Below are 20,668 nucleotides of genomic sequence, written 5' to 3'. Positions count from 1 at the left end.
CCTCTTAGCTCAGAGAACCTGAACTGTGGTAATGACTACTTTAGAATATTTTGAGTCTCAGAGCTATGTTCATTAATTCAATTATTTACTAATTGGCTATGTCTACACTATCCAACAGGGTAATATATGGGGTATATGTAGCCACAATGAAAAGCAAGCTGCATCCACAATGCTGTGTATAGCTACATGTGTCAGTGAAAGGCTCTGGCAGTGGAGAAAGGCTTCAGTAGCTCCCCCACTGCCAGAGACTTTCATTGAGGCGGGTAAAGGCTCTGCCAGGAAAAGGCAGTGGGGAAAGAATGAGCCTGCTGCTGCTGAGCCTTTCCCCACTGATAGTCTTTTCCTGAAGCGGGGAAAGGCGTTAGCTGTGGGGAGGCAGTGGGACAGTACACTGCTAAAAATAGCAGTGTAGTTGGGGACTGGGGAGGCAATGCTTTGGCAAGTAGAGAGCCGTGTACCTACCCACAGCCTTCAGGTATATCTTTACTTTATTGGCCTAAGGAGTGCCTCACCGTCTACACTGCTATTTATACCTGTGCTGCAGGCAGTGTAGGTGTACCTATCGTTGTGCTGAGTTGCAGAGCAGTGTAGAAGGCACAAATATTAAGAAGCGCAATAAAGATCACAATCTCTGATGTTACAGATCTTATTATGATATAGTAACAAACAAGGAAATATCTCAACATTACCGTCCTTAAAGTCGGATAAATACTGGGTTATTATATAGGGGCCCACAAAGGCTTTGAAATGGGTTATTTTCATATTATTTGTTAATGAAGCTCATTTATCTGAAGATTATTTATTTTTGCAGGCATGGAGAAATGCTTGCTGTTGCCAAGGTAACTTATTTTTTTTCTTGTTAGCAACTAGGTACATATTAATGTTAAGATACACTGAACCATTCCACTAATTATACTGTGTTTTGTTCCGTAGCTTTTCCCATCATATGCTAGCAAATCTCCATTTTTGGTGGAGAGGTTCCAGGAGTATTTCCTTGGAGGATTGGATGACATGGCATTTTGGTCAAATAATATTTTTCAGCTAGCAAGCCACATGTTAGAAAATGGGACTAGGTGAGATGTTGTTTTATGTGTTAGGATGCACCTCTTATGAGACTACAGTAAAGTCAGATAAATTACCTTTGCTATATTCAAGTTATGAAGTCTGTTTAATTGTTCTCAAGGAAGCAGGCCCAGTCCCAGAATTGGAGCCTGAAACTGAAGACTTTGCTTACTTAGTCAGAATTCAGTGAGACTAAGGGCCCAATCCAACTCCCAGTGAAGTGAGAAGATTCTCATTGAGTTCAAAGAGTTAGAATGAACCTTAATTGTCTAAGAGTTGCAAGTTCAGGCTCGTATTTGGCTGGTATTATTTTCATAGAAAACTTTATCACTATAATACCACTTACACAAATATTTCACCTTTGCCCTGATAGGTTTACAATCCTTGCTGTGGAGAGCAGACCTCAGACAATTGTACTGTTTGTCTATATGAATAATATTACTGCACGTATATTGGAAAACGGTGTTGGAAACATCAAATCATATAATCTGTTGTGTTGCATGCTTGAAAAATGTCACTTTAATTAAAAACACTTTACCTACCCAAAACCACTTACCTTTACTAGGATTAGCAGGTTATTAGAGCCAAAGTAAGTTGTTACATAATCACACATGACATTCTTATGGATTCTAAATAATTCATCAACAACTTAAAAAGATACAAAAGGAATTTCTCAGGAATATAACAATGCCCTAATTTTGAATAAGCCGGGGCTACTGAGGGAGATGACCTCACTTCCCAGAGGAGGAATCTGTATGGATGAAAGTTCTATTTAGTTTAACTTCCATTAGAATAAATAAAAAACTGTGTGTTTTCAATATTTTTTCAGTGGCTGCTTCATACCTGAGAACCCTCTGTTTATAGAGTGCAATGGGGAGCACAAGAACAGCGACATGTAGGTATAATCCTGAAAGCTGCAAAGATTTACCTCTGAAAGAAGAAATGTCCATTTGTGTGGAAATCCAATTACATGGGTAACCTATCAAGGTCCCTCACTTCTCCTTTTTGGAAAAACTCTACTCCAAGGGAGAAATTTCTTCATGTATGAAGAGAGATACTTGTTTGATCTTTCCTTTGGGTGAAACTTAGGCCCTCCCCAACCCAAATAATCTTGTTGCCAGTGGATAGGGTATGGAGTAAACATTCTGCCCCTTGGGACTGTTGTTCCAGCACCTGGACTGGAGTAGGAGTGCAACATCTGCACACCCATGCATGAGGTCTGGTGGCTCATTGGCCATATGCCTGTCTCTCACACAGCTAACATCAAAAAGTCTTACTGTGCTGGTCTACGTGCATATGGAGTCCAGCTCTGTAGGACACAGGATGTGTAGTCACCTGCACACCCATTCCACAGCTAACTTCCTGCTTGTGTTGTGTATGGCCTGAGGCCTCTACACTACTGGTGAATTCTCATTGAACTGAAACTGCAATGAGTCAGAAAGTACATCAGAGACACAGGAGTTAGTCAAACTTTGATCATAAGAATTCAGATCATTCCACAAAAATCCACACTCTAAGGGGTATATTTTTATTCCAAGAATTCATAATTAATCCTGGGAATTACATTCAGGATACATCTAAAATCCATGATCACATATTCAGTTTAGATAACAAAAAGATTCAGAGTTTTCTCAGCCTGTATATCTGAAGCTTTCATATGTAATTCAGTTCAGTTTGCATCTAACTGGTACCGAGGCAATGGAGTGGTATGGGGCAGCACAGCATAGAGAAAGGGTCACAGAGAGATAACAAGTAGTGGGGAGAGAAAAAGAAAATTGATAGAGATAGGGAAGAGGATCAGCAAATAGAAGTAGCGAGAGAAAGAGAGAAAGCAAGATGGCAGAGGAGTAGGAGTTTCCTTTGAGGGCTGTGCTTCCCATTTGTGCATAAACCTCTTCACCCTCACTAGTAAACAAACAACTAATGCCCCATGCACAAACTGAAAAAGACTAGGGATTTTTGCTTGACAGGTAGATATGGTTATAAATCTCACATTTTGGGGAAGCCTGGAGGTCTGAGAGCTGCCCTACCTTTATCTTATCACTTTGTCATTTTGGATTTCAAGTGAGAAGAGATTCGCTTTTTATTTTATTTTTTTTCCCCTTGGTTGCTTCCAGTCTTAGTCAAGGGAGACAATTAAATGTTCTGTAATCCTAATTTACATTCCTTGCAACTCCACTGACTTCAATAGAGTACAAATTGGAGTAGGATTTGGTCTAATATGTGTATGGCAATGGATTTACTAGTTTGAGGAAAGGCAAGTAGAGTATTTTAGAAATATACTCTAGTAATAACATTAACAAATCGTTTATTTGCTTGTCTATGTATTACTGCTATAGAGATCATTAATAACTCATAAAAGAATTTGTATGCTTATGGTTTTAAAATAAAAGAATTTCAATACTCAGGTTCAAGTGACTAGTGTACAATATCACAATTCAAATCCATCTGTAGACAACATAGTTTGAATGTTGTTCTTACACATTTATAGTGTACCAGCAAAAATAATACTGGTGATGAGGGGAAAATACCTAATGATACTGATGAAATAGGTAATACTAGATTCTCAGCTGCTGTTAACTGGCATAGTTCCACTAACTTCAATGAAGTTAAACTGATGTAACTCAGTAGTGAACCTGGTTCTAAGATCTTTTTATTATAAATTTGGATAGATGGCCATCTGAATGGCATATGGCATGATCTTCAGCTTTTCTCATTATATAATCATGGCATAAAATCTTCAGTCCAGTCATTAAATTGCATTTAATGGGTTTATCTTGTTAACGGTCCCCTCAGCAACATTTCTAATTATTACTGCCTCTTTATCTCAACAGAATTAAAGAGTCCAAAAAGGAACAGCACAAGAGCATGACTTCTTCACTCACAAAAACAATTGAAAAGAATATAAATTATACGGAGAAAGGAGTTTATTTCAATATGCAGTCCTGGGCAACCGTAAGTCTTTTTAGATCAATAGTGCAAGGGGAGATAGATGGGCCATGCAAAATTTGGATCTGCCATAAATTGTTTTAGTTCCTAAGTCTGGTACATTGCAGGATGGAAGAGAGTCTCCAGATGGGATGGTAGCATTTTACACATGAAGAGCCGTTATATTGTTGTATATAATGATATTACAGTATGTCTTTAATATTCCTGCTTCATAGCAGCAGCTGGTCACCCTCACAGGTCAAGAAAGAATCCTACTCTTAGTGCAGTAGTGCATTCTTGGCCAGTTGTGCTTTGGATTTGTTAGGGTTCTGCCTCTTTCTGAAGCAGCACTAAGGACCTGATCCAAAGTCCACTGAGTCATACTCCTGGGGGAATGTTGTGTCACTGCATGTGCATAGAATTCATGTCCCCTGCAGATTTCTTTGCTTCCCTGCAGAAAAATGACTTCTGACAGGGAAGTAAAGGGAAGCTGCAAGAGCAGTCACACGCCCCTCTCCAGCAGCGCAGGCAGGTTGGTTCGGGTGCCTGGAGCAGCCGGTTGTAACGTAAATCACTGCCAGGGGGGAGGCGCTTGGCAGTCGTGCGCGTGAGAGAGACACACTCTATCCCTCTCACTCGCTATTGCAGCATGCTCAATGTGGAGGGGCATGGCTTCAGGGTGTTTCTGAGGAAGTCAGTGTGGGGCAGGCTCTGTCCTCTCAGGCAGAGCAGAATGTTGCAGCTTGCTTGCTTAGTGAATTGTTCCCATCCCCCCAGGAATATAAAACAGGTGTAAAAGTCTTAAGGCTCCTTTACTTTGCCACAGTGGTGTAAAGGACAGTATGGCCTTATAAATGCTTATCGTGCTTTAGTGATTAAAACTGGTCTAAATATATTTGGACTGAAAAAATTTCCTATCAAAATGTGCTCCATGAACTGTTTGCTACTGACCTTTCTGGAGATGGTCAGTAGCCAATATAAATTGTGAGTTTGATTCCCCAGCCCTCACTTGCTCTTCAGTTGCCTATAATGTAACCCCAAGCATATGGCTGCATATATTTGTTGACCACTAACTAGAAATAAAGGGTCAAACCTAGCTACATTACTATTAGGCAAGGGGTTTGGGGGATTTCCTCCAATGCTCCCCGCTCCCATTCTTCATCCATTATATTGTAGTTTAAATAAATTACCAAAATAATAGAAACCAGTGTGATTATATTGTGTTATTTTGATAAATAAAATATGCAGAATTTTGCAGAATTTTAAAATAGTGTGTGCAGAATTTTTAATTTTTTGGCACAGAATTCCCCCAGGAGTAACTGAGATCAATGTAAAGACTCCCACTGACCTGCATGGGGTTTGAATCAGGTCCTTATTTGTTCAGAGTTCCTATTGGTAAGGAAAATACACTGTGGGTGTTTGTTTATGTTATATTATTATTCCCATATTTCTTGAATTATTACTTTCTTTCAGAAATCCCTCCACTTTATTAATAGTGCTTTTGCAAAGAATGTCAGGAAAGCATTTGCAGTCATGCATCAGCAATCCTCTAACCACGTCTTCAAGCCCACAGCCTCATACTTTCTGGAATCACCCTATGCCAGGCTTGGATGGTTGGTGCAGATTTCTCTCCTTTTTCCTTTCCCTCTCTCCTCATTTGTGAATATTTTAAGCAGCAGTTAAAGTATTAAATCTTTATTCCTTGAAGAGATTTTAAAGATACACTTATGGGCCATGTTAACCAGGATGCAAATGCTGTCAGCTGCAGAACAACTTACTTTAGCTTGGCATTGCTGTGAGGTATTGAGATATGGAGCCTTTTTGACTTTGGGGCACTGGTTTACTGCTGACCACATCCATACTGGTTGAAAGTCATGATCAAAGTTTGATCCAAAGCAAAACCCTGGTTCCAGATAACCCCAGTGCTTGGAAATGTTCAGATCTAGATCCAAACTTTGTGGCTAGCCCCGTCTAATGAACAAGACCAAAACTAAATCTGATTATGTACAAACTTTGGGAAAGCTTGGATCCAGATTTGTGTCTGGATCTGAACAACATGACTTGGGACCATCATTACCATCTGATGACCATTTAATAGCCTATGTGACATGAATGGGTTGACCCAGTTGATACTAATTGGTATTCTTGGTAGCATTTTTAGTAGAGAAATGAAGGACTGACTCAGCATGGAGAATGATACCTACCCTCTCTCCTCTCCTCCATCCTGATTATGGCAGACATGCAATGGAGAAGAGAGATGGAGGAAGTTTGCACTGGTGCTAGTCTTGCTGTATCTGCTCTGGGACAAAAACTGGAGACTTTAGACTCCAGGGCTGTTAATCTGGCACCCTTCACCAGTATTTAATACAAAAAAATTACTATATAAATGCCAGTTTGTTCGTTCTCTGTCAACCTCTGTGAGTTCCATCAAGTAACTGAGCCTCACCAAACCAAGTCAAATGAACAGATCAGAAATTGAGGCAGAAATCATGGCAGATGTGAGCAACACTCTGTCATGGTTCTTTGTTTGATGCTGCTTGGTGGCTGCTAAGTGGTACAGTTCAGGAAATAAGAACACTATCTGATGGCAATCCAGGCAGATCACAGCAGTGTTAATGGAAACTGCACCTCAGAGGCTCTAATCTGCTTAGTTCAACAGAATAGGTCTGAGAGTCAGTAAGTTTAAATCACTTGGAAAATGGCTTTACAGACTCTTAGGATTAAGAAATGGTGAAAGTGACCAGTTAGCTTTGAAATGTGAATGTTTACATTTGCTGAACCAATGTGGTAATTGATGCTATGCTTTTGTTTTCTCCTTTGGTATACAGGGCAATGGCCTCAGGTGACTTAAACCAAGATGGTTATGAGGATCTAGTGGTTGGAGCACCAGGATACAGCAGATTGGGCCGTGTTCAGATAGGACAGGTGTACATAATCTACAGTAATCGGTCAGGTTTGCCTCCAGTAAACATGGATCTAGACAAGGAAGCGGATCAAGTGCTGGAGGGTTGTCAGGTGGGGAATCAAATCAGATACTTGTCATTTAAAACAATTTGCCTTTATTTTTTATTAAAAGGTCAGTGCTCTTTATCCTTCCCTTGACTGATCAGTGGTGCTGTTAATTTTTTTCTCACAAAGAGTTGTCATGGTTTCTGAAATGTCTCTCCTGTAAACCAGGATGTTATGTGCATTTAAAGAAAAACAATCCCTGTTATTAGGAAAGATCCTTGTGGCTGAATTAAAGATGATCTGTTTACTCTTCTCTCCACCAGGCAAAGTAACACTAAAACAAACTGGGACCCTTAACTGACACTGAGGTGGAGTCCATCCATGCCAAGGAATCTATACATGGCTACCAGGCCACTGCATAGTTGGGCCGAAAACTGCCCTTGGCTTCTTTTTGCATATGCGGGGCTATTTATCTTAGTTTTTCTATAGTGCCTCTGATTGTAGTAGCTATAATACTGCTTAGGTATAATAGCTATATTACTGCTACTGCTTAGTAGCTATAATACTGCTTAGGCCATTGGAGGAGCTGGGAACCCCACAACTTACGAATTTGAGTCTTGAGAGCTCAGTACCTATTTCCACTGGGCTTGGGGAGGATGAGGCACACATTGTTTAAGTGCTATACATGTTTAGGAATCTTCCACCTACCTATTGGAGGTGTTCTTTGTGGATTCACATCTCCTCAGGATACAAAGAACAGGAAGTCACATAAATTATTCTGTTTCTATTAGCAAAAACAACGAGGAGTCCTTGTGGCACCTTAGAGACTAACAAATTTATTTGGGCATAAGCTTTCGTGGGCTAGAACCCACTTCATCAGATGCATGGAGTGGAAGTCAATAACAGACTGAAAAGTGGCAATTTTCAACAAAAAACTTCAAAAACAACGTGAAACTGCAGAACTGGAATTAATTTGCAAACTGGACACCATCAAATTAGGCCTGAATAAAGACTGGGAGTGGATGAGTCCTTACAAAACCTAATTTTACCAGACTAATTTCCCTCTACTGTTACTCACACCTTCTTGTCAACTGTTTGAAATGGGCCACCCTCATTACCACTACAAAAGTGATTTTTCCTCCCTTGGTATTCTACTGTTAATTGAATTGTCTCGTTAGACTGACCCCACACCTGGTAAGGCAACTCCCATCTTTTCATGTACTATATATAAATATACCTGCTACTGTATTTTCCACTCCATGCATCTGATGAAGTGGGTTCTAGCCCACGAAAGCTTATGCCCAAATAAATTTGTTAGTCTCTAAGGTGCCACAAGGACTCCTCGTTGTTTTTGCTGATACAAACTAACATGGCTACCACTCTGAAATCAGTTTCTATTAGGCAGTTTACTAACAATGCAAATGGTTTCTGTGAAATGCTATGCTGTGATGTGACAGAGGGTGGGGAGTGACTTTGGCTTGAGATTGAACAGTAGGACTAGATGATGATATATTGAGTAATATAAAGATCATGCTTTGTTGTAAGCATCTTACTAAGAAACAGAAAGACACCCCCCCCCTTTAAGTACAATAGTGTCTAAAGCAAATATGTTTGAGTCGTGAGGTGTCGTCTGCTTTTTTAACATAAATGTTATTGGTTCACAGACACAATGATAGTAACAGTGGGTAGTCTAAGCATCACCTAAATGATAAACAAAGCCTGCGAAGAGGCTGTAGCACAACAGTGTCATAATGAGATTAACGAGCTGAGACCAAACATGTTATAGTTTTTTTTAAACTGTCCCTCTCTGTCAAAACAAAACAAACCACTCCCACATGTACTCACTTCAGATATTGGTACTGTACATCTGTACAGGACAATCTGTTTATTCAGCTGCTCTTTTAAGAGTAAATAATACTGACAATCTAAGAACTGTGAGATGGTTTTTTGTCAGTTCTGGATTTCCAGCTGTTTCATAGGATGTTTGTTCTACAAAAAATTCTCGAGGAGGCAGACACCAAGATTTAGTTTTATTGTTTTTAAATGTTACTTAGCTGCATGAGTGTGACATGTGTCTTCTCAGCCTTCAGGCAGGTTCGGTTCTGCCATAGCAGTACTGGACTTCAATGAGGACGGAGTACCAGACATAGCGGTGGGAGCACCTTCTGTAGGATCACAGAATCTCACTTATACAGTAAGAGCCCTTTATTTAAAACAACATCTGGTTTGTTTGTTTGTTTATGTTCCAAATAACAGCATTAAAGAGAGAACCTCTCACATTACTCAGGGTGAATAAGCTGGCAGCTTGCTGGTGGTTCCCAAACTGGATCTTGTTTTGTAAACGCGGAGGCCTTGTCTATGGGGAGAGATCGATCTAAGTTACACAACTTCAGCTACATGAATAACGTAGCTGAAGTCGACGTACTTAGCTCTACTTACTGTGGGGACCACACTATGCTATGTCGATGGGAGACAGAAAAATGTGGGCCATATGAATTCTGCGCCCCCACATAGCCGCAGAATCCCCCCAGGAGAAATATTCATATGGGGTTCAGCCCCTTTTCCTTATCTGAACTTCCACGCCCTACTTATGGTGGAGTTCCCAGTTTCTATAGGTTAATTAACTGGTTACTTCATATTCATGAGCATTTATGTCAATTGGGTGCCATAATATTACTGCTGTCAAACCTTGTAAGTTTCAGTTAAACATATTATACATGTTGCTTAAACATACCTTCTTAAAATATCAGTAACTTACGTGGTTTCTCACTTCACACATGTCAACTGACTTACTTTTATTTACTGCTATGTTTCATCTTGTGACTTAAAGTCACTTGCCTGTCAGTTATTTATGTCAAGCAAAACCATAGGCCTTGATTTGTTATGCTAAGCTCTTTTACATTACAGGCCCTAAGCCTGTTGATTCTCTACTTGTGTTACAGCCTCAGTCAATACTTATACTTGACCTATGTAGCCAGCTATATGTATAGGTAATCTTCACCCACCATTCATAGAGCTGACATACTGCATCAGATCTTTCCTATATTCTTCCAGTCAGTGTCATCTTGCAGTGGGATAATGGCTGCTATGTTTACATGTACCTTGGTTGCCAGTATTGCTTTATCAAATTGCCTAATACAAACTACAGCCCAAATTTTCAAACTTGACTGCCTCAACTTAGGGATGAAGAGCTATATTTCGGTGCCTAAATAAGTGGTCTGATTTTTCAGAAATGCCCTGAGCAGCCCCCATATAAGTCAATGGGTGTTCGAGCTGCTCAGCACTTCTGGAAAATCAGGTGGTGCTTATTAGCTGCCTAAATATGGATTTAAGTGCCTATATTAGCCTCCAAGTTTGGAAAATTTGATACTACACATCTCTTGTTGCCTACAGTCTGTACCATTGCCTTAAGTTACTGAGAACTACACTGCAAGCTGCATGCATGTTTTATTTATATTAATGATATTGCCTATTGTCCTTATCAAGTAACATAATGAAAACTCCCTTATCTGTTGAAACAAGCATGTTGATTCTCCTTTCTCCCCCCCCCCCAAACTCTAGATGGATGATTTGGTCATCACATTTAATTCTTAGGTTTGGGGTGGAAGACACAATATACTGTGTGGGCTCTGATGGTAAGAAAAATGCAGCCTAACTAATGGTCTTCACAGAATTAGTAGTTTCTCTAACTTGTATTATTAAGTCCATATTTGGCATTGGTGTATACATTCTCAAAGGTTTCCTCCCCCCACTGTTTAGGGTGCTGTGTATGTATATCTGGGCACTACAGGAAGAGGCTTGTCACCTTGGCCAAACATTACCATAATTTGCCAGGTACAGTATGAAGGATAATCCAAAACTGCAGAATTGGGGACTGAAGGAAGGGGGCAGATCACTATACCATTTTATACAGTATTGTCCTATCCTTTCAGGCTATCTGGGGGATGCATATGAGACAGGCAAACTAATTTTTACAGTTACACAGGGACCACAAGGTTATCAGTGGCAGTAGAAAGGAAACATGACACAGTTCATATGACATGGAAAGTCAGGTGCAATAACTGTGTTTAGAGCCTTTTTCATAAGGCTTCTGTTAAGATAAGCTGTCTACATTCTGCAGACCTTCAATTGTCCAGGACCAGAGGTTCAATTTTACTACCACGTGCTTCAGGACAGTATCCCTGAAGTCAAATGGCAGGTGGAAGCAGAGGGGGGAAACAGTTTGTCCACACTGCTATTCTCAAGCCTCCATTACTGGGGATACTGTAGAGATGTTGGCCCCGATCCTCAAAGGTATTTAAACACCTAACTTCTATTGAAATCAGTGGGAGTTAGGTGCCTAAATACCTTTAAGGATCTGGGGCATTGCTATTCCCTTACTACTCACCGTGAGAAAGGATGTCAAAATCAACCCCTGTAATTGCAAGGGATATATATTTGTGCATTTGTCAGAGGCCACACATTAAAAACAAATGCCTCATTGTACTTCTGCCTTGTCTCTTTGTCGAATGGTCATGTCTCTTTGAGTGCATGTACTCCAGGAAATGGACTCCCTATTCTCCAATTATTTTTTAAAAAAACCCAAACAACTTGGTTACAAGATGGGAAGGTGATTGATCAGGTATATTCAAAATTAACTCTTTAGAAGAGATCTAAAGTAACATAACAAAGCAAGTAGACAATTACAATTCTGCTTTCCACTTTAAAGTTTTGATTGAGATATTGTCTCTTGCAGCACACATTCTGTAACCTTGGCTGGTCACTGCTGGCTGCTGATATTGATGGGGATGGAAAGTCTGATCTGGTTGCCGGTTCTCCTTATGCACCTGGCGGTGGGAAGCAGAGAGGATTTGTAGTTGCATTTTATTCTCACTTCAACAGGAGTGACAAAGGTAATATTTACTGAGTAAAATTGACATTTCCATATTTTACGTGGCTATACTTGTGGTTTTAATTTGACACTTTTGTTTTAATTTGAATCCTTTGTTACGTGAAACCTGAGCAACCTATTAATTGTCACAGATTCTTGAAAGGTTTATGTGCACTCTGGAAGTAAAGAAATAAATACGTAAAAATAGGTTTCTGGTATTTATATTGCCTTACCTGGATTTCTACTGTCCCAGCTGAAGAAAATTTAAAATGAATTTATTCCTGTATTTCTGAGTATTTGATGATTGATTATCAAAAGTCAGCCTAGTAATGCAATGATATTGTAAGCGCCTTGTATGATAAGTAGGTAATTTTGCACCTCAGCCTAACTGTATAAGTATTAATTCCAAGGTTAGTGCACATAATTCCCAACTCAAGGCAAACAGAAGTGTACATCATAAGAATGGGGGTAGGAGAAAACAGTCTCCTAAGAATTTAGGCCCTGGACCTGCAAACACTTGAGCATGTGTATAACTTTGCTTAGATGAGTAGTAGTGCTATTAAAGTCAACAGCAAGAGCTGTTTAATGCTTGAAGAAAACTACAGAACTTGGCTGTGAAACAGAAATGAATGGCCGACAGTGTGGAAGGAATGCTTATCAACCAGTGCTGCCAGGTAGTGATGGTAGCCCCTTGCATCAGGAGGGGTCTAACTGGATTTTCTCTCAAATTGGCAAGGGTCTGCGAGTACCACAAGATCATTCGTGCTAAGAGCTCCTGTATGTGGCAAAAGGGGAATGCTGCAAGTGAGCACTGTAACTAAAGGGTATGGGTCAAACTGGATTATTGTGGGATGGGAAGAGACGTGAGCTAGAAAAAGAGGTTGAAGCCTAGAGCTGGAGAAAGCCAGTGTGAATATGTAGGGGTGCAAAACTTCATCAGCTGAGGTTTGGTTTTTGCATAATTAAATTTAGATCAGAGTCCCATTGTTTTCAAAACCGGTGTTTGTAGATGGGGAAGGCTTTCAGCTAAATTGTACTAAATTTGACCCATATCTATTTCATATAAGGATGGAAGCAACTGGGCAATGATTTTGAATTCACAAAACTTTGTCAGCTGAAGTCTGCGAAAAACCAAAACCCAGCAGTGACTTGAATTAAGATCTCATTAATTTGAACTTTGGATTCAGATAAATGGCTTCAGTTTTATCTCCGTTCTAGTGAAGACATTTCAGTTCCATTCAAACTGGTTCGATATCTCCTGTATACCTGCCTTTAGAAGTTGAAAGCATCCTATAGGTCGTGTTGGGGTGACTTAGAGCCAAGATTTCACCACAAACACAGCTGCTGAGTACTGCTTTGCCACCAAACACAGTGTATGATGAAATTAGTAATAACTGGTACCATACCCTGGGAAGAGTAACCCGATCAAAACAAAAGTGTCTATTGCTAGACTGAAATGTGGTATGTTCCAGAAACTGATCAATGTTCTATCCTTGGTGAACATCCCGACTTAACCTTTGTCTGGTTTGATCCTATCTGTCAGAGCTGCTGTCAGTAGAGGATGCCAACTGGATGGTGAAGGGGGAAAAGAACTATGCCTGGTTTGGATATTCACTTGTTAGTCACCAGTTGAAGAACAAAACCTTACTGCTGATTGGAAGCCCTACCTGGAAGAGCTGTATTGGGTGGGTTTCTCTTTTATCTGGGAGTTGTACATGATCATAACACAGTTCCTTTCACAACCTGTGTTTTTTTTTCTATAGTCTTTAAGATCTACAGTAGAATAAAATTGTTTCAGTAAGTTTACTTGTGGAACTCCACTCTTTGGGGACAATAATAGTCATGTTTAGAGGAAACTTCAGATTAGTAAATTCAAATTTTTTAACTCCTTTTTCAAAGCAGTTGGTCTTTATTATGACTCTTCATCAAAAACAAATTCTTCGGGGTCTTTTTATAATTTTTAAAAATGCCAGCATAGAGGCAGTCCTAAACAATCCTACAATGGTAATTAACTATACTGAGTAATACCTACAAGCCTCATGACCGGGGCCCCATTGTGCTAAGTGATGTACAAATATAAAGGTGGACAAGGTCTCTTTTCTGAAAGATCTTAAAATAGAACCTCAGAGTTACGAACACCAGAGTTATGAACGGACTAATCAACCACACATCTCATTTGGAACTGGAAGTCATAATCAGGCAGCAGCAGAGACAGCAAATACAGTGCAGTGCTGTGTTAAACATAAACTACTAAAAAAAAGGGAAAGCAGCATTTTTCTTCTGCATAGTAAAGTTTCAAAGCTGAATTAAGTCAATGTTCAGTTGTAAACTTTTGAAAGAACCACCATAATGTTTTGTTCAGAGTTGACAACTGTGACAGGTTGGATCACAAACTCCCTTGGGGCTGCCAACTGATATGCCAAGACTACTTCTGCCCCTGCTTTCCCTGCCAGCTTGGGACTCCAGCACCCTGTCTTGTTGAGCCAGACACACCAGTCTGCTCCAACACAGACCCAGGGTCTGAACCACATGCCCCAAAGCTGCAGACTTAACTGAAAGCAGGTTAAGAAGTGTTCCTGTCTTTAACACTCAGATGCCCAATGCCCAATGGGGCCCAAACAAATCTGTTTTACCCTGTATAAAGCTTATACAGGGTAAACTCATAAATTGTTCGCCCTCTATAACACTGATAGAGAGAGATGCACAGCTGTTTGCCCTCCTCCCCCGGTATTAATACATACTCTGGGTTAATTAATAAGTAAAAAGTGATTTTATTAAATACAGAAAGTAGGATTTAAGTGGTTCCAAGTAATAGCAGACAGAACGAAGTGAATTACCAAGCAAAATAAAATAAAACAAAACACGCAAGTCTAAGCCTAGTACAGTAATAAAACTGAATACAGATAAAATCTCATCCTCAGAGATGTTTCAATAAGTTTCTTTCACAAACTGGACGCCTTCCTAGTCTGGGCACAATCCTTTCCCTTGGTACAGCCCTTGTTCCAGCTCAGGTGGTAGCTAGGGGATTTCTCATGATGGCCGCCCCCTTTGTTCTGTTCCACCCACTTATATATCTTTTGCATAAGGCGGGAATCCTTTGTCCCTCTCTGGGTTCCCACCCCTCCTTCTCACTGAAAAAGCACCAGGTTAAAGATGGATTCCAGTTCAGGTGACATGATCACATGTCACTGTAAGACTTCATTACCTACTTGCCAGCACACATGTATACAGGAAGACTTACAAGTAAAACAGAGACATCTACAGTCAATTGTCCTGGTTAATGGGACCCATCAAGATTCCAAACCACCATTAATGGCCCACACTTTGCATAACTACAATAGGACCTCAGAGTTATATTTCATATGTCTAGTTTCAGATACAAGAGTGATACATTCATACAAATAGGATGACCACACTCAGTAGATTATAAGCTTTGTAATGATACCTTACAAGAGACCTTTTGCATAAAGCATATTTTAGTTACATTATATTCACACTCAGCAGCATATTTTCATAAAATCATATAGAGTGCAACGTCACAAGAACAACCTCCATTCCTGAGGTCATAACTTTGAGGTTCTACTGTAATTCTAATTAGAAACAAGAATGAGAATAATTACCAGAACAGCATTTTGCACACAATGAAAGAAAACAATATTCTGCATACAAGCAATGCTGTATGTATCTACAAAATACATTTCAAGTTATTACTTTGACTGAAAATAATATTGTGTGTTCTAGTCTAGGTTGCTACAGCTCATTGGATACCAAACAGAGTGTTGGAAAGGTGTATGGATATAACCCACCAAGCACACTAAGCTGGTTTTCCATAACTGGAGACATGGTAGGACCTTTTCTTTAGTATGCTGGGAATTTACAGGTATGAACTATGTGAAGCAAAATGGTATTCTGTGCAACTGATGTGTTTAACAATCAACAGGACAGGGGCAAACTGGGTTCGTCGTTGGCCAGTGGCTTCATGTCTGTGGCTGGAATTCCAAGAGAAGTGTTGGTGGTGGGTGCACCTACCTCTGGTACGTTGTTCTGGAAACTGAAACCCTTTAGCTAGGCATTATCTATGTCTCAAGTGATTGGTAAACTAAGCTAATTACAGCAAGCTAGAAAATGGACTTAATAGTCACATTGAATTTATATGAGTGCTATATATGATGCTCTCCCTATGGGTATCCTAAAGTGCATGGTATACTTTGCACAGCCCCATCTGCTAGAGCCTCAGATTAGTTTAGGGCAAGATTTTTGTATGGAACAGACTTTTGTTAAGTGCGTTCTCAACACATTATTTATGTAACTGATTCATTATTAGGCCATAAATTCCTTGGCACCAATGACAGCATAATTAAATGGTCAAGAGTCACTATATAACTTAGGAGCACACACTTGATACGTGTTCTTGAACACTGATTTTTTTCAATGTAGAACTAACATTATAACTGGAGTAGAAATAATGAAGTATTTGATAGTTTTTTGTACAGTCAGTATGTTTTCATTTTGTTCATATATTTGATAATGCCAGTATTACCTACTGTTAGTACACTACATGTACTAAGCCTATTCCTGTGAGTGTACACATCTGAGGGTCTAATTCTGTCACCCTGGCTTCTTTCAGACAGCACATCTAGGATTGCATTTATACCCTCAGTACTGCACCAAGCTGGAACTGTTCTGATGTATGACTTGACAGATGGTGCCAAACCTTCTTTGCTCAGCACTTTCAGTGGGGACAGGAGGTTCTCTCGCTTTGGAGGAGATGTACACTTAAATGACCTGGACAATGATGGACTAGGTAAAACAAAGGGGATTTAGATGGTGTGGGTGAAGAGATTTTTACTTTGAGCAAGAGTAGACTTGCCTCATACATTGTCTCATAAACTCAAAACACATCCCACTTTATAGATGGATTTAAACATCCCAAGATGCTTTACAGCAGAAAATCAAACAATTCAGTCATAAGTCAAGAAAACTTCTTAACTTTATCTTTACACTATGGACAGTTAGTCATTAATGTTCATAGGAATTACTGTATACAGACCAGTGTAAATGCCAGCTCTTGTCTTTTGGTCTAGTACTATTTCATCTTGACATCATGTATCCTCTTTCTGATTATTTACAGATGAAATTATTGTGACATCTCCTCTGAGAACTGACGACATCACGTCTGTACTGTTTGGAGGGGAGGCTGGACGTGTGTACATCTACAATGGAAACCAGACCACCTCCGGTCATGTGACAGACAACTGCAAATCATGGACTTCTCCTTGTCCTGAGGACTGGGTAAGAAAACTTACCAGTAAAACCAGGAGACAACATAATGACAACTAATTAATTACATCCACTGAAAAGAAAATAATAGACTGGTATCCGGAGTCAAGTTTCAGTAAAAACTCCATCTTGTTGCCTTCATCACACAGCAACTTGCTCAGGTTCTTAAATCTAGGTAATTTGGCCCCTTTTTTGGGTTCATGAGCAACCTTGCACAAAGTTCTGCAATGTGGGAGTAAGGCAGTTTTAATGCATGAGGCCTTTAGTCTGCAAGTGAAATACACTCTAAGAAGGTGGTTCTACTAACAGCTTCTCCCCTTCTTTCTTTTGTTTCAGGCACAATATGTACTAATTTCTCCTGAAGTGAGTAACTGGAAAATCAATGGCTGAGAGCAAAAAAAAACAACAACAAAAAAACAATTTAAAACATTCTTTAACATTCTCAGGGCATAATGAGCAATCTCATTTTACAGGAAAGATCAAGGTTTGGGAGCTCCATCATCACTGTGAAATCTCAAGGAAAGGTGAGAGAAACGAACATCACTCTTGTCTGCCAGCTTATTTCTTGCCAACACTTGTCTGTGTTATTTGCATATATTACTTAGAATGGCACCATTCCTCTGCAGATCCCAAAGTGCTTTACAGAAGCTAATCAAGCTTCCCCATTAAGTCACCCTCTGGGCCAATATTAACTCCCTTTTTAGAGTGGGTAAAATGAGGCAAAGAGGCCATAGCTGTCTGAATTTCGGCACCTGAAAAGGAATCCACTTAAAAAAACCCCAAACTTGCTCTTAGCAACTTGCCCAAGTCAGCTTGGAAAACGTGTCTGCAAGTCGGCTGCAGACTTGACTCAATCCTGTGTTTTAACCACTAGACTACACTCCAACAGCCCGTTATAAGCAATGTTGATGCTCATGACATACTGTAAAATTGGCTACTGGGCAAATGACTATGGTCAGTATATATGTAGTCTTCTATTTTAGTGCTTGTTTCCAGTAGCACTACCCAAAGGCAAGGCCCAGTCCTTGCCCTGATAATCTTGGAGGGCTTCATATGCCCCACTCCTCTCTGGATGAAGATATGAGCCTTTGGAGGGAGACAAAGTCTCTGCCTGCATCCAGAGGTGCTGGAACAATTTGTATAGTGGGGGTGGCTGAGAGCCACTGAACCAAACTGTAAACCCTGAATATGATGGAAACCACTTCAAGCCAGGGGGTGCTGCAGCACCCCTGTACCCCCATGCCTGCAGCTGTGTGACACAAATGTTTGTTTTTTCATTTGCCGTTACTCTGTACTTTGCGGTTGGTCCAGTGGCTGCTCCTATAAATGGACTCCAGAACTTTGGGGTCCTGCCCATTTTCCTCATTGTCAGTAATCATTTGAGGAGATGATTGCTCATCTCTGCAGTGAGGTTGGTTGACCTCACCCACCAAACAGCCTTTAGGAAAAAGCAGCTGGAATCTTAACTGCTTCCAGCCTAAGAGAAAGGGCCATTTTTCATATGACAAACACCTTATGAAACAAGCACCATTCCTGGCTTTCATTAGAGAAGGCTGTTCTACAAGCAAATGTTTCCCTTTTCTTTTTCAGGCCTTGTCTACACTAGAAAGGGTTTGCTGCCATAGGCATACTGGCTAACCCTTGTAGCAGAGATGCAGCCTATAGCAAGAGTGCTTTTGCCAGTATAGCTTATATTAGTTCCCTGAATAAATATGCTATACCAGCAAAAGGACTTTGTTGGTACAACTATGTCTGTGCTAGGGCTTTTGCAGGGCATAGCTATATTGGTTGTGGGGAGGGGTCCCCTCCCCCTGCTGCTCCTGACATAGCTATGCTGGCAAAGTGTCTCCTCAGTGATGCAGTTGAATTTTGTTAACCTCTGTTTTGTATCTTTGCAGAGAGAAGTTGTAGTAGCTGCTGAGAGAAGTTCGGTGAATGCTAGACTTAGTGGAAGGCTTTTTATGTATACCCTTTAAATGTTTAAATGTTCTTTTGTTGAGTCTGGGTACATGCCTGTTTTCAGTGGTGGATCCCCCGGGATCTATGGTGTTCTCCTTCACGCCTCCCCATGCCATGCTAACAAACTAGATGCTCAAACAGGATGTAGCTAAAAAGAGGACAGAAGCAGCAGAGAGGGAATTGGGGTTGATTGGAAAAATAAATAGACGGGGAATACTAACTGTCATGGTCCATCCATACAGCTTTAGAGTTGAAAACCAATTAAAAACCTCTATCCATGTAAGTCAGAAGGCTAGATAACCCAGCCACAGACAAAGTAGCATGAAGGGAGCCAAAACAACATTAACCTAGCATCAATTCAACTTATGAGGGAGGCTGGTTCCAGCAGACATATTTGGCTGTGTAAGGAAAAGTGCAGCACTCCTAGTTGATACAATCACTTAAATATGTGCAATACGATGGGGCCTAATTTAGTTAAAACTAATCAGGAAAGAGATCTTGGAGTCATCGTGGATAGTTCTCTGAAGACGTCCACGCAGTGTGCAGCGGCAGTCAAAAAAGCAAACAGGATGTTAGGAATCATTAAAAAAGGGATAGAGAATAAGATGGAAAATAGCTTATTGCCCTTATATAAATCCATTGTATGCCCACATCTTGAATACTGCATACAGATGCGGTCTCCTCATCTCAAAAAAGATATACTGGCATTAGAAAAGGTTCAGAGAAGGGCAACTAAAATGATTAAGGGTTTGGAACAGGTCCCATATGAGGAGAGATTAAAGAGACTAGGACTTTTCAACTTCGAAGAGGAGACTAGAGGGGGATATGATAGAGGTATATAAAATCATGAGTGGTGTGGAGAAAGTGAATAAAGAAAAGTTATTTTCTTGTTCCCATAATATAAGAACTAGGGGGCCACTAAATGAAATTAATAGGCAGCAGTTTTAAAACAAATAAAAGGACGTTCTTCTTCACACAGTGCACAGTCAATCTGTGGAACTCCTTGCTTGAGGAGGTTGTGAAGGCTAGGACTATAACAGGGTTTAAAAGAGAACTAGATAAATTCATGGAGGTTAAGTCCATTAATGGCTATTAGCCAGGATGGGTTAGGAATGGTATCTCTAGTCTCTGTTTGTCAGGAGAGAGATCACTTGATCATTACCTGTTAGGTTCACTCCCTCTGGGGCACCTGGCATTGGTCATTGTCAGCAGACAGGATACTGGGCTGGATGGACCTTTGGTCTGACCCAGTATGGCCATTCTTATGTTCTTATGTGTACAAACACCTTTAACTCTGCCGTTGTATGCCTGCCCAAACTCCTGTACACCAGCACTCCCCGTATACCCTCTACCTTACATTATGGACATTTCTAATACAGCCAACAAGCTCTCCAATCAGCACCCACTGCTCTCCAGCTCACCCACTTATCATCCAGACACACTAGAAGCTTGGGTCAGATGTGGTGGTCCAGGCACGCTGCAGACAGAGCAGGTACAAAGGGGGTGCATAGGTAACTAAGCTCATCTTTGCACCACATTTTGCTCCTTGCCTTCCAGCAGCCTTATACTGGCTGCTTAGTGCCCCAAAGGACTAAACCACATCCAAGGATCAACATAGCA

At 40.4% G+C, this 20,668-nt stretch overlaps 1 protein-coding gene across 3 annotated transcripts in view; it reads left to right on the top strand.

Annotated features, from left to right (window-relative positions):
• GPLD1 (glycosylphosphatidylinositol specific phospholipase D1) overlaps nucleotides 1-19,601 on the top strand; it is a 39,588-nt gene extending 19,987 nt beyond the window's left edge. For 2 of the 3 annotated variants that reach the window (XM_026660527.1, XM_026660526.1), the window contains exons 9-25: nucleotides 812-839; nucleotides 934-1,073; nucleotides 1,892-1,957; nucleotides 3,897-4,017; nucleotides 5,464-5,603; nucleotides 6,819-7,005; nucleotides 9,023-9,133; nucleotides 10,699-10,773; nucleotides 11,675-11,831; nucleotides 13,353-13,494; nucleotides 15,551-15,653; nucleotides 15,750-15,843; nucleotides 16,437-16,613; nucleotides 16,941-17,101; nucleotides 17,426-17,452; nucleotides 17,563-17,613; nucleotides 18,988-19,601. In XM_026660527.1, coding sequence (XP_026516312.1) covers nucleotides 812-839; nucleotides 934-1,073; nucleotides 1,892-1,957; nucleotides 3,897-4,017; nucleotides 5,464-5,603; nucleotides 6,819-7,005; nucleotides 9,023-9,133; nucleotides 10,699-10,773; nucleotides 11,675-11,831; nucleotides 13,353-13,494; nucleotides 15,551-15,653; nucleotides 15,750-15,843; nucleotides 16,437-16,613; nucleotides 16,941-17,101; nucleotides 17,426-17,452; nucleotides 17,563-17,613; nucleotides 18,988-19,065 — 1,858 coding nt within the window. In that variant the 3' untranslated portion in view covers nucleotides 19,066-19,601. Of the gene's footprint in view, nucleotides 1-811; nucleotides 840-933; nucleotides 1,074-1,891; nucleotides 1,958-3,896; nucleotides 4,018-5,463; nucleotides 5,604-6,818; nucleotides 7,006-9,022; nucleotides 9,134-10,698; nucleotides 10,774-11,674; nucleotides 11,832-13,352; nucleotides 13,495-15,550; nucleotides 15,654-15,749; nucleotides 15,844-16,436; nucleotides 16,614-16,940; nucleotides 17,102-17,425; nucleotides 17,453-17,562; nucleotides 18,281-18,987 lie in introns of those variants that run through there. The other variant, XM_026660524.1, reaches the window with a different exon arrangement.
• The last annotated feature ends 1,067 nt before the right edge of the window (nucleotides 19,602-20,668 follow it).

Source organism: Terrapene carolina, unplaced genomic scaffold (assembly GCF_002925995.2).
Source record: "Terrapene carolina triunguis isolate 2854851 unplaced genomic scaffold, T_m_triunguis-2.0 Scaffold58, whole genome shotgun sequence".
Classification (NCBI taxonomy): domain Eukaryota; kingdom Metazoa; phylum Chordata; order Testudines; family Emydidae; genus Terrapene; species Terrapene triunguis.
Note: the sequence above shows the minus strand (reverse complement) of the source record. Positions and strands in the feature narration are given on the sequence as shown.